Genomic DNA, 13,893 nt, shown 5'->3' on the forward strand with positions numbered 1-13,893 from the left:
TTAGAACAGAAATCCTTCCCATACACACTCACACACCTCCTCTCTCTGCTTGTTTGCAGCTCGGTGGACCACATTTTGAAGGCTTTGATCAAAAGCTGCAGACTGTAAGTCTCATCCTCTGTGATCATGTCATTTGTGTTCTGGATAATGTGTTGCTTTGATCTCCATTTGAGCTGCGCGCTGTAGATCAATGTGTGTACTTGTATCGGCAGTCTGTCTGCATATATTTGTCCTCACGTTTTTCCTTGCTGTGTGTGTGTGTGTGTGTGTGTGTGTGTGTGTGTGTGTGTGTGTGTGTGTGTGTGCGTGTGCGTGTGCGTGTGCGTGTGCGTGTGCGTGTGCGTGTGTGTGTGTGTGTTTGTGTTTGTGTGAATTGTTCAAGTTATTTCCCTGCATCCTGCACCAAGGAGATGCTGGATGAGTGGCGCCCCCTGCTGTGTGTGTTTGACATGGTCATGCAGAAGGCCATCAGCAACATGGAGCTGTTCCTGCCCACGATCATGCCCCAGGAGGAACACAGCCAGGGCTTCCAGTAAGTGGGCCAACTTCAATGGCTCCATTTAGAAAAGGGATTATACGCCCAAGTGCAGCTTGCCAGAGCTAGCACATAGCGTTTTAAAAAAGCACAATTTGTTTATTTATTTAAGGGTTAATCTTACCAGCATAGAAAAGGTAGAATATGTTTCATTTTTAGGGGCATTTTGTATGGAACTCATGACTATGTGTCATATATAACCTCAATTTTTGTATCTACGCCTGGGAGTTACGATTATGTATAATAATTATGTTATTTTTGTGTTAGCAGAGCTTTCACCTCTGTTTTTTATTTCGTTATGATTTTGTAGCCTTAGAAAACCTTTACCCCTCTTTCTGCACCCTTCATGGCTGTGTTCCAGCTGCCGAGCCTCTTCACAGCGTTCACCACATTCTTCAGTGTGTTCTCTCCCTTGCAAGCTATTTATCTGGATTTAGTGTTGGATTTAAAAGCAGTTTCCACACAGTTTCCACAATACATCATCTTTAACACTCTATTTTTCCACTTTTGTTTTTCTTTCTTCTCCAGAATCGATCAGGGAGGGAGGGAGGGATTTCTTATTTGAGGAATTGGAGAAAGATGAGGGTAGATCTAATCAGCTTCAGCTGTGAGAATAACATTTTGTTGTTTTTTGTGTTTGCAGGTTGTGGTTTGATGAATTAATAAACCTTTGGATATCAGTGCAAAATCAGCCGAGCTGGGAAGGGGTAAGTTAATCATACACACACACATATGAAAACAAAACATGCATTGTATTTATGAAGAAATTAAAGATATGTATTTGACTCTTAGTTCACTGTTTACTGGCTTCAAAGTTCAAGTTACAGCAAAGTTAAATGAAGTTGAGATTAATGGAAATCCTACCTCTCAAATGTCCGCACAAATCTGCAACAGCAAGTGGTGGATTTTTAGAAACATTTTTAAATGATTGTGCAATGAATCCCATCGCTTTCCAGTTTCCTTGAAATAGATACAGTCATTTGGAATGACACATATTTCCTGACGTTCATGATTGAAATGTTGTTTGAGCATTGGAGGTTTCCACTCTGCATGCAGATAAGATTTTCCATGTGTGCGTCTGCTCTACCTTCATGCAGCTGTGCACACTTCCTCCGTTTTCAAACATCTCCTTTTTTTTCAAAGTGGCTATATTTAATTCTTGGCCTTTGCTTCTGGGAATGTTCTCTGTGCTGCTGTGAGTGTTTGTCTGGTGTTGTCTTGCAGCACCTAGTGAACCTGTTTGCTCGCCTCGCTAACGATAACATCGGCTACGTCCACTGGACACCTTATATTCCCACAGTGAGTCATGAGCAGAATTGTGTACAATTGTGTCTGTGAATGTATTTTAATGGGGACTCCTGGGTCTTGTGAGTGAGATGAGAATCTGCATTGTGTGTGTGTAGATCTTCACCAGGATCCTGCGCAGTTTGAACCTTCCAGTTGGGGTGAGTCAGATGGTCGCACCGCAGTATCTCACCAACTACTATGACATTGGACACTTGGTTTTATGGATCTCAGCACTTCTGGTACACAGTTATTCTCCAAAAAATACATTTAAAAACATATATTTTAAATTTCTGCTTCATTATTGCTACAACATGACTTATATTCCTGCAGGGAGGACCAGGAAACCCTGCACAGAAGCAGCTGACCTGCCTCTTAAACAGCATCGCCTCCTTCTACCATCCCTCCAATCATGGTCGCTGGCAGGTAAGTCTCTATCTCACTCACACACACAAACATGCAGACACTCTGAGAGAGGACATTTTCAGCCGCTTGCTGTCACACTCCTTTGATTTATAACCTGTCATTCAGGACTTGGCTGAGTCTCTTCACACCAATAACATTATAATGAAATGCACGACTGCCGGAGAAAAGAGCGATATCACAAATCTGTTTACAGCAGACTCTGCGAATGTGTCTCTGGATGATAACACTAATGTTGTGTGTGTGTGTGTGTGTGTGTGTGTGTGTGTGTGTGTGTGTGTGTGTGTGTGTGTGTGTGTGTGTGTTTGTGTGTGTGTGTGTGTGTGTGTGTTTGTGTGTGTGTGTGTGTGTGTGTGTGTGTGTGTGTGTGTGTGTGTGTGTGTGTGTGTGTGTGTGTGTGTGTGTGTGTGTGTGTGTGTGTGTGTGTGTGTGTGTGTGTGTGTGTGTGTGTGTGTGTGTGTGTGTGTGTGTGTGTGTGTGTGTGTGTGCCTGCAGGCCCGACTGATGCGGCTGCTTCAGCGTCTCCCGGCGAGTGTTGTGCGTCGTGTGCACCGGGAGCGTCACGCTGCCCCTAGCTGGATCATGCTGGTCCCTGATTGTCAGAAACTGACTGATGAAGACTTGCAGGAGTTCACTCGCAGCCTCACTGGGGCCGCCCTGCTGGCCATGTTCAGGTAATGCACAATGGCAGATTGCAAACAATAACCTTCCTAAATGTACCCAATCTTCCATGGTTCAACTTACACCTGTGTCTCTAAAGAAACGTTAACACCTTGAGAAAGGTATTACTATAAGAGTGAACACATGTACATCCATACGTTTAAATACGTATTCCCATATATACACACAAAGGCATATGCATTCATATATGATATAAGCTACGCAAGATAATATAAATACGATAAGAAAACTATTGAACCAAACTCAACATGACATGATGATCAGAGCAAAGAAAGCAAGATGTACACATTTGTAAGAAGATCATAACAAAAGTATATATATATATATATATATATATATATATAGTGACATGTAATATATATATATATATATATATGATAAACCTTAAACAAGAAAAATAATTCAGCAAATATTGATTCAACAGAGCAGAAAACTATAAGTGAAAAAGTGAAATAACACTACAACAAAAGGGAGAGAGAAACTGAAAAATAAGTAGAAGCCAGTCTGTAAAAATAGGTTGTAAGATGACATTTAAAATCAAAGACAGTGCAAGCCAACTTTGTGCTAAGTGGGAAGGCTGATAGAAAGTATTTCTACTACAGACAGGAATAGACACCACAGGTGTCATTGTGGAGGTAGGTGTGAGAAATCTGCAGCACACTCACAGCCGGTGGTTTTGAAAATCCACATTTAATAACCAGTATTTCTCCAGACAATCATTTTTGAGCCTGGTTTTGGTCTTGAAATAGATTCTGTCTGCATTATTTTTAACCGCACTTTTTTTATTTTATCCTTTGGTTTTGGAGACTGTCGAATAATGGTAACCTAAAAGCATTATTCTAAAGTGTTTTTATAAGGAATTAATATATATGAAAACACAGAAATGTAGTTGAATTGTAGTTAAAACAAGAGTTGCACTTAACCTTAATATTTAAGAAAATCACTCATTTATATAACTAGTCCAAATCCTGCTGTGTCTCACTGACCAGTTAACCCACAAAGCATCAGCGATTACAAATCTAATCTGGACCAAGACACGTCATTTGTGATTATCTACCTTGTATGTGTGTGGTTGTTGACCCTGTTGTTCATCTGCCCTTTTATTGCTATGTGCAGTAAAACCGGCAGTGCGGATGCAGCCTTCGCTCTTCAGAACCTGGCTCTCCTCACACCAGAACTCACCATACCAGCTGTTCTTGAGAAGTGAGTGTTTGTCAGAAGTATCTCCAAAGAACATTAGCTCAACCGCTCACATTTTTTGTAGAACTCGCAGTTCCCATAAAATGCGTTATTTTTAGGCATTGTTTTCAGGAAGTACTGTATAAATGTTGCCGGTTACAGCAGATAGTGATGCTCTATGAAGTTTATATTTTGCTTATATATGTTTTAATTGGCATCATTAAACTATTCCGAGTTAGCCATTAGTGGTTCCTTTTTGCAATGTACACATGATTGTACAGACTACTTTCACAAGAGTGTGTGCCAATACATGAAGAAAATTCTTATATATATACATGTACTTATACAGTACATGTTGATTTGCTTTTGAAAAATCTGAAAATGATATCCTTTAGCATTGTAGGTCACCCAAAATCTAATAGCATCTGCATCCTGGATGGGTGTTTTGTTTTGAGTTACTGTATGTCTCAGAGAAGGAGTTCAAATTGGGTCTGAGAGTGTTGGTGAGCAGGCAGAATCATAATAAGCTTAGTTGTTTTCAGGAGACCACCATGCATTGTCCCTCTGTGACCCCCTTAAACTGTTCCGTCATCACATATTTGAATTTACCTCCTGGAGTCTTGTGTTTAAAAGGATGTACGCAGCGATGGAGACCCTGACGGAGCCTCATACCCTCACCGCCACTCTCAGCTGCATGATCGGCATGGCTCGCAGCCTGGTCTCCCCAACCAACCATTACCCAGAGGGCCGTGCGCACGTGCTCCCCCTGCTCATGGGCTCTCTGCCGGGGGTTGACCCCAATGACTTCAGCAAGTGCATGGTGAGTCATGGATGTGTTGATTATGAAGAGGACTTGACAGACAAGTAGACAATAGAGCTATTGCTGATTCAATTCCCTTCTCGTGCACTCTCGTATATCCTTTTAATAATTCCTGAAAGTGGAATGAATATCTCAGTTTGAAGAACTCGCAATTACTGCGGCACTGTCCTCAGTTTCTGCTTGGATTGTAAAATGGATTGCTTTTCTTTCTTTGTGTTCTCATTGTCTCCAGACTACATTAATCCATCACACCAGATTTAATTTATACATTTGAAAAAAGTGATTCCACTGACATCTGGTAGGCTATTTAGCAGAGGGCCTTAATCACTTCAGTTGATGTAATTTAACCACGTTCCCCGTTGTCTTTCTCCGTCCAGATAACTTTCCAGTTCATCGCTACCCTCAGCACGCTGGTGCCTTTAGTGGATTGTTCATCTGCTCCTTCTCAACACAGCAATCTCACGGAGGTACACACACACACACACACACGCGCACACACACACACACACACACACACACACACACACACACACACACACACACACACACACACACACGCACATGCAAACGCACATGCACGCACGCACACACACACACACACACACACACACACACACACACACACACACACACACAGCACACATAAACAATTTAGTCAGGAAAGAGATTAAATAAACATAATATCTACAACATGTTGAGCAAAAATCTCAGCATTCATCATTTAAAAGCTTTTTTCTTTGAGATTTTTGGAAAGTGAGCTCAAAGGATTGAAACCATCTCTTGCAGTTGGTTAGCATAGCTTAGCACAAAGACTAGAATACAGAAGCTAGCTAGCCAGCTAGCATGGCTCTTTAACTCAATTTTAAACATGTTATAGCTAATTGAAAAAGTCGGAATTTGACAGGTCTTAGTTTTACAGGGTGAATAGTCACTTCCTGGATTCTTTTCGTCAATGCGCAACAAAGTATCACTCCCTACACGTCAAAAACTGACGTGAGGTTGCCAGTGCGAGGCTTGCTGTTTCATCCCATAAAAAAAACCTATTTCTATTTCTCCCTCTTAGATTGAGAAGAATCTGTGTTTTGCCTCAGCTGCATTTGAAGACTTCATTCTCCAGTTTCTGGACAGGTAAAGATCATTTAAACTGTCACTTAGTAAATCCTTGTTGTCAACGTCTTAGTGTGAATGTATTTCTTTCTGCTTGAAATGCACCTGTCTGCATCGCTGGCTCTGCCGGCCGCATAACATCCTTCTTTTTTTTGGTCATCTGAACACTGTTGACATTTTCATCGCTGACAAGTGTATAAGTGTGTGCTTGTGTATGTGTGTATGTGCAGGTGTTTTGGTCTGATAGACAGCAGCACCCTGGAACAGACAAGAGATGAGATGGAGACAAATACCCAGAACCAACTGGAGAGCTTGGTGGAGCTGGGCCTGTCCTCCACTGTTAACACCATCCTAACACAATGCTCTCTAGAACTATACAAGGTAGCACACACACTCTTTGAAATGCATTCATTTATATATTGTACTCTATTCTCTGACCCTAATCAGACACTTCTGATCCAGAAAACTATCCTCAAAGCCCTGAAACGTATTCATTATCACTACGAGCATGCCAAAGTTGCAGTATTGTTGGTTATTTTACTTATTAATATATTTATATTTGTGTTTTTTTTGGAAGAAGTTGATCTGAGTCACTTGCACAAATCAGTATTTGGCTAAAATGTGATGACAGTCATTTGCTGATGAATCTCAACAAACATAGCCCTGATGAAATATTGTAGCTGACCTTTAAAGTGATTTAAATGTCTGAATATGTTTGATTTAACTTTATTATTTTGTTTAGGGACTTTGAAGGTACATATCCATTGATAATACAATGGTAGATCAAAGGGTAATAATTATATTACACATTCATTTAGCGGATTTATCTATATTTTGAAGTCAATGTGTATTATGCACTGTATTTTTATTTGAAGTAATTAATTAGTACATTTGAAAAACCTTACCTTTGTGTTAGATGGCGCTACAGAAGGTGTTTAACTTTGCCACCTCCAATGTCTTTGAGACGTGTGTGTCAGGCAGGATGGTGGCTGACATGTGCAGAGCTGCAGCAAAGGTATCTTTATCTTTATCTCTGACTCCTTGCCTCACTTATTTAATGTACTGTAGAGTATGTGTTGGAATTTCACTAAGCAGAACACAGAACAGAGACATGTGGACTACCTTTGTAAATATGTTGAAGATTTTGATATAGTTGAAGGAAAGAACAATTATTATCGTTATAAAAAAACACATTTTCATTCTACATCTTCACTTTCATGTCACACTGTAGTTACATTCTTATATACTATGTTTTATTTCTTACATTTTCACTCTTTATTATTATTTACTTCGATACATTTTAGGAGAAATCAGTTCTAACCAGAGTTATTTTTCCATGCATGTGTTTCTGCATCTAAATAACGTGTGTGTGTGTGTGTGTGTGTGTGTGTGTGTGTGTGTGTGTGTGTGTGTGTGTGTGTGTGTGTGTGTGTGTGTGTGTGTGTGTGTGTGTGTGTGTGTGTGTGTATGTGTGTGTGTGTGTGTGTGTGTGTGTGTGTGCAGTGTCATCCCGCTGAGTCTCTCCGCCTGTTCGTCCCTCACTGCTGCAGTGTCATTTTCCACTATACTGACAGTCAGTACCACACTGTGTTATGTGTGTGTTGTGTTGTGTAGTGTAGTGTAGTGTAGTGTAGTGTAGTGTAGTGTAGTGTAGTGTAGTGTGGATACAATTGTTATGTGCTTACATGAGGAGAGTACAAGGTCTCTTGAATCTAATGAGTGCATTCGCACCTTTGATTCACACCATCTGTTTGAATATTTAGCACATCATCATATATAAATTAGGAGATCTTAATAGACACAGTGTAAAGCAAAGCCATTCCAGTATTCAAATTAAAAAGCAAGTTTGTTTGTTGGTCCGTGATAACTGTTCGTAAATTAATAAATGTTGTGCCTAGAAAGTTGCGCCTTTTAGCAAATAGGTAATAAAGCAATAACTGAATACAACAAAAAGTGTTTGGCCTAATTATGTGTTATTTGTTGATGCCATCCCATATTTCAGTATTTCAGTTTTGACTAAAGTGGATACAGACCATAGAGCCATGCTTCTAGCCTGAATAAAACCTGAAATGACCCCACAATTCAGCAAAACAAGTTCAGTCTGTCAGGGGAGCAATACAGAGTGCATTATTTATTTTGTGTGTGTGTGTGTGTGTGTGTGTGTGTGTTTGTGTGTGTGTGTGTGTGTGTGTGTGTGTGTGTGTGTGTGTGTGTGTGTGTGTGTGTGTGTGTGTGCGTGTGCGTGTGTGCGTGCGTGCGTGCATGCGCGCGTGCGCGCGTGTGTGTGTAGACGAGGAGCTGCAGAGTGAAGACGAGCTGGATAAGGAGCTGCTGTGGAATCTCCAGCTGCTCTCCGAGGTGAAACCGGGATCCATCACTTCCAAAGGCCTCCACCACTCCAAAAAATATGAATCCTGCTAATTTCCTTTCATCTAGGGTCCTTAAATGTTGTTAAATTATTGAAATGACTGCCAGAGGGGTTGGCATATCTACTTTATTCCAGTATAGATCAATTTGTTTTTGGGAATATGTGTGAGTCGTTAACTTATTACTGCTGAAGTAGTCTGTCTATTTAACTTGATTCAAGGTTTCATCAAGTGTTTTAACAGAACTTCAGAAACTAAACACCCAAAATGAGTGGAACAAAGAGACATTTTAAAAATGATGTGACACTGTATGAGGAAAAAAATGATGAACAATGAGTTTTTTTTGCAGTGTGCAGCCTGCACGGTCATAAATATCTAGGAGCTTTGTCGTTAAACAGAACATATTGATACCCTTTCTGTTTTGTTTTATTACTCCTGGGAGCTTAATGCGAGTGGGGGTGAGCCAGATGCTGTGATTTACTGTAGAACCGCATTATTTAAGACACGACCCTCCACTGAATTGCCTCTGTTTGTGTGTTTGTGTGTCTGTGTGCATGTACTCATGTGTATGTGTATGTGTTGTTTTAGGTAACCCGTGTGGATGGTGAACAGCTGTTAAAATACCAGGGGAACCTGGAGCGGATCCTGTGCGTGTGTGTGCGTCTGCGCTGCAAACAGGCGTACACGTTTGCCTGCAGTCTGCTGGAGCACACACTCAAGTCGCTGTCCCTCATCTATCCCACCGAGTACCGCAGCACCTCTGGAGGCTTTGATTCTGACCTCCCTATACGGGTAAACACACACACACACACACACACACACACACACACACACACACACACACACACACACACACACACACACACACACACACACACACACACACAAACACCGTCCAGTAAATCCAGTCCCTCGACTCCTAACTGCATAGTTTCAAGCTTATTTGCTAACCTGCTCAAGTGCAAATTGGCTCTTATCACAGCTATTACAGTATCTATTCTGGGACAGGAAACAATGAGGTTTACTTGGAAACTAAATGCAACAAAACAACCTTAAGACACATCCTTTCTCACAGTTTAAATAAATGGGATGTTTCAGGTTCAGTAATTGCATTGCAATTCCCAGTTATAGGAAGAGATTTAGAAAGCTTTATCAAATTAAAATGAATCGGCTTCATTGCTGGACCATACACTAATGTTAAAACTGCCATCTCTTTCTTTCTTAATAGATAAAACATATGTTAGAACATTTATGTTGCTGAATAGAGAAGACATTTAAGATATGCAAAAGAGACAGAAAAAGGTGATAAAAAATAAATCTGCTTACTTGGGACCCGCAAAAGGGAAACAAATTTACAACAAATTGCCAAATGAGCACATGTAAAGAAAAGTTGCAGCTTAATCATCACTTAGACTGTTTTAAAACATTAGCCACCATTAATATCCTTTACATTACATGTCTAACAAGTAACATGTGATGTAATATCCAGGTAAACCAGAACAAATAGGTGTATTCAATTGAGAAAAGGTGTGATATCTTGCGTATTAGTTGACGATTCTTTTAATAATCAATGTGCTAAATTATGTTTTGTGAAAGTTCTATAGTCTCGCTTTAAGGCAGTTAAATGCGAGTTAAAAGAGAATTTCTCTGCTAGCCCTGCAGTGTTTCTGAGAAAAGCTTTTCTATCAAATGGTGTTGTTGTACATGAGTGCAGGGAAATGTGTTCCTGTTGGGATGTCAAGGTTGTGGACATTACAGCTACACTCCTCTGCTGCTTTCAAACACTGAGCTCTTTTCATCTGCAGTTCACGGTCACTGATTCAGTATTTTGTTTGGTTGTTGATTTTCATTTGGATTTGTATTTTGCTAGTTGGATTTGTCTGCTGGCTCACGCCTGTTATGCTGCAACATTTCAGCCTCATGACTTTTTTTGTTTTTGAAGTGCGTAAAGATAGAGAATTTGTTATGGGGGGGGGGATTTTAACCCTAACACGTCAGTAAAGCTTGATATAGACAGAAAGGGGGAGAGAGAGAGGATGTCATGCTCAACGGGGTCAAGGGTCAGAACTGTTACATATTCTAAAGGTTACCATAACTTTGTGAGGGATTCAGATTTAGCTTGTTCATTTTCTACACATGAACAGAGCTTCTATATTTATTTTGATTGTATTTATTTTTGATAAATAATACCTTAACCAATAATTGTTGCCTTTTGATATAAACACCTGACATATTTTTGATGAAAGTATAAAAAAGAAATGTATGCTGACCATAATGCTGCTGTATAACAGTAATGACCCTGTCATCTGAAGGTAGATCGTTTTTTTGAATGTCCTAACCCTTAACATGTGTTTCAAAATACCCGCTAAGGACGGATCGGTGGTTTTGAGGCAGGCTGGTTATGGTGGTTTGCTTGCCAGTTGTTCCAGTGGCAACTCTCCCTCTGAAACTGTCTGAGAAAACCCTCTCTCTCTCTCTATCTGTCAACAGGACTGGGGCAAAGCTGGAGATGTGGCAGATTTGGGTGTGTGTTGGCACGTGCCCAATCAGGAGGAGGAGAACTTTGTTTTCCAGCTGCTGTCCCGCCTCCTGCACCCTGAGCTGCAGCGAATCGAGGCCCACGTGTCTGGAGAGCAGCCAATGAGCAGGTGCGTTGTCACTTATCTTATTTTTCGAGGTAATCAGGTGCACGCACCTGTATCCCATCATTAATAAAAAATCAGATCGAAAAAAATCAAAAAAAGGCACCAATATAGTGAATTCACAACAAACACACTGTAAAGTGTGTTGTGGTTGGCAGGGAGGAGCTGTTGCTGAGTCTTGCTATTGTGCAGCACTGCCTTCGTGGAGCTGGAAGCATGCTGCCCCTTCTGGATGGACAACACGTATCTGACCTGTGAGTTCTGCAGCTGCACACAGATACAAGAAAACCTGCAGGCTTGTCACGATTGGCTCCTTACACTTTGTTTCTCCTCAGCGTGCCCTCCATGGTCAATCTGGGGGAGATAAAGCTGCACATAGGCATCAACTACGGTAAGATAAACACAAGCAAGCAGCCATACAACACACACATGGCTCTGTCAGCTGTTTCAGTGGGTGATAAGGCCGCTCATCCTGCAATCTGTGTCCGTACATGACGCCTGTGTGTCTCCTCCCCTCCAGATGATTCGCGGGAGAACTACAGAAAGTCCATCTGCCAAACCATGAGACTGCTGCTACGTGAGTGAGGGCTTTAACACAACCACACTCCAGCTCTAAGCTGCTCACCTTGTTTGCAGTGTGATTGGGATTCACAATTAATCAATATCCATTTTAATCTAGATCACATCTTGGAGCACACTGAGGATGACACAAAGTCACTGTTTGTCATCATTAAGGTGACTTTTTCTATTATTCATGTAAGAAATGTTATTATTTGACATGCTGTTGGCCCACAAACATCTCAAAGCCGCCTTTTTCTGTCTGACTGACTTCAGATCATCAGTGACCTCATGTTTTTCCAAGGCATTCACAAGAAGGAGTTTGACTCACGTTGGAAAAGCTTCACTCTTGTGAAGAAGTCCATGGAAAACAGGGTGAGTCTGTAACAAGGCTGCTGATTGTTCCTTTTACTGAGTTTCTTGCACAGGGTTTTAAGCATGTCGCCTTTCCTTCTGCAGCTTCATGGGAAAAAGCAGAACATTAGAGCTCTGCTCATTGACCGGGTGCTACTCCAGCACGAGGTGATTTTAACAACTTGCACACACTTTGTGCAGGGTCACTAGTATACCATGTGCATATCAATTCAAATGCTTTTCTCAGTCAGAAGTTGGTGTTGAAATATAATCAAATTGGAACACTGTATTTCTGTGCCAATAGATGAGGAAGCTGGTGGTTGAGGGCACTGTATATAAAGTGGTTCATCAGGAGCTACTATGTGACCTGCTGCTGCTTTCTACCAGCACCTACAGCCAGGTAAACTCACACCAAGAATTGAAGAGAAAAATTAGACCACAACATCCACTGGTTCCCATTTCCTGATGGTATGAACAGAAATATCTTGGAGAAAGTAGTAAATTCAGGATGTTTGCGCCTGCATCTGTGTGTGTGTGTGTGTGTGTGTGTGTGTGTGTGTGTGTGTGTGTGTGTGTGTGTGTGTGTGTGTGTGTGTGTGTGTGTGTGTGTGTGTGTGTGTGTGTGTGTGTGTGTGTGTGTGTGTGTGTGTGTGTGTGTGTGTGTGTGTGTGTGTGTGTGTGTGTGTGTGTGTCCTCGCAGGTACGTAGCAGGGCCCAGCATGTGCTGATTTCCGCTGTGGGAACATTTAGCTTCGCATACAGGGACCTGATTCCCCGAATACTACAACTGCTCTCACCACAACACACCACTGGCACACAACAGCAGTTTAAGGTACAACAAACAAACACACAAAACACATACAACTAGTGTCTGGCCTGTGTCTAAACCTTTCCCTAACCCTGTGTGTGTTTCAGGGGGCTCTGTACTGTATGCTGGGTATGCAGAGTGGTAATTGTCTGGCCAGTGCGAGGGACTGGGACTGTGTCGGGGAGGTGTGGCCTGCCCTCGTCCGCTGTGGCCTCTCGCCCTCTATGACCCTGGGGAAGTCCTCCATCGTTGGACTGCTCGACGAGATTATTGACCGCATCCATCGCCAGCACGACACCATAGGGATCTATTATACTGTGAGCAACATGTGTGTTAAATTGTATCTTTCAAATGGGCACATATTATCTCATATTTTGTGTCTAACTGACCAATAGTGACAACAATGTTTAGAATGGGTCTAGTATTGAGCGAGGACATTGTGCAGATGGAGGTCGCAATAAGTAATTATCGCTCAAAGCAATAGCGCCCCGTCAATGTATGTCCTCTAAAAGTGATTGTTTTTGGCACTGACAGGCTCAGATTATTATTATATGTTTTTACAAAATTATTGATAAGACCCTACAATGAAAAAAAAAATGTTTTCTTTACATTTCAATTGATCTGGTCTGGTTTCATTATGAAATCCTGCTTTACATTCACATTGTTGAAATCAGCTAAATATTCGGCCATAACGATAAGAATCACAGGCAATCCTCTCTTTAACTCTCAGTCACGTTAACATTTCTGTCTTCTGGCAACAAGTACTGTGACACCATGACAAACAAACCTGATGAGGTGAAAGGTAAAGAGGGTACAGTATAGGGTCAATATTTAAATGTGTTGTCAGATAGACACAACAGGTTGAAAAATACAGAAGTTACCCTTTAATTCTCAATACACTCCCCTCATCTGATCTCCTATTTATTTGCCCCTCTTTTCCTTTCACCTCTAGGTGTCTGAAGCATGTGTCGAGATAGCCAATCATATTGCACAGTCTGCAAATCCCACGTCTTGTTTAGAGGCTCTGTCCCTAGAGGAGCTGAACGAGGGGCTTCAACGTCAGCTGATCAAAAATGTGGTTTGTGCAAGGTAGGAAACTGGACTTTTATTATACAGGACATCTATTCATTTCCTTT

The 13,893-nt window shown here is 41.3% G+C and overlaps 1 protein-coding gene across 1 annotated transcript in view; it reads left to right on the forward strand.

The window, feature by feature from the left end:
• LOC307023708 (proteasome activator complex subunit 4B-like) overlaps nucleotides 1-13,893 on the forward strand; it is a 31,247-nt gene that overhangs the window by 1,641 nt on the left and 15,713 nt on the right. Inside the window, 27 exon segments of the mRNA XM_079657178.1 lie at nucleotides 60-104; nucleotides 383-532; nucleotides 1,179-1,242; nucleotides 1,760-1,834; nucleotides 1,939-2,061; nucleotides 2,153-2,245; nucleotides 2,738-2,916; nucleotides 4,040-4,126; nucleotides 4,736-4,922; nucleotides 5,300-5,389; nucleotides 5,986-6,050; nucleotides 6,260-6,410; nucleotides 6,946-7,044; nucleotides 7,533-7,602; nucleotides 8,320-8,387; nucleotides 8,984-9,187; nucleotides 10,886-11,043; nucleotides 11,196-11,291; nucleotides 11,373-11,428; nucleotides 11,558-11,614; nucleotides 11,717-11,772; nucleotides 11,872-11,970; nucleotides 12,055-12,117; nucleotides 12,254-12,349; nucleotides 12,650-12,781; nucleotides 12,865-13,074; nucleotides 13,710-13,846. Coding sequence (XP_079513304.1) covers nucleotides 411-532; nucleotides 1,179-1,242; nucleotides 1,760-1,834; nucleotides 1,939-2,061; nucleotides 2,153-2,245; nucleotides 2,738-2,916; nucleotides 4,040-4,126; nucleotides 4,736-4,922; nucleotides 5,300-5,389; nucleotides 5,986-6,050; nucleotides 6,260-6,410; nucleotides 6,946-7,044; nucleotides 7,533-7,602; nucleotides 8,320-8,387; nucleotides 8,984-9,187; nucleotides 10,886-11,043; nucleotides 11,196-11,291; nucleotides 11,373-11,428; nucleotides 11,558-11,614; nucleotides 11,717-11,772; nucleotides 11,872-11,970; nucleotides 12,055-12,117; nucleotides 12,254-12,349; nucleotides 12,650-12,781; nucleotides 12,865-13,074; nucleotides 13,710-13,846 — 2,837 coding nt within the window. The 5' untranslated portion in view covers nucleotides 60-104; nucleotides 383-410.

Source organism: Notothenia rossii (genome assembly GCF_949606895.1).
Source record: "Notothenia rossii genome assembly, chromosome: 11".
NCBI lineage: Eukaryota > Metazoa > Chordata > Actinopteri > Perciformes > Nototheniidae > Notothenia > Notothenia rossii.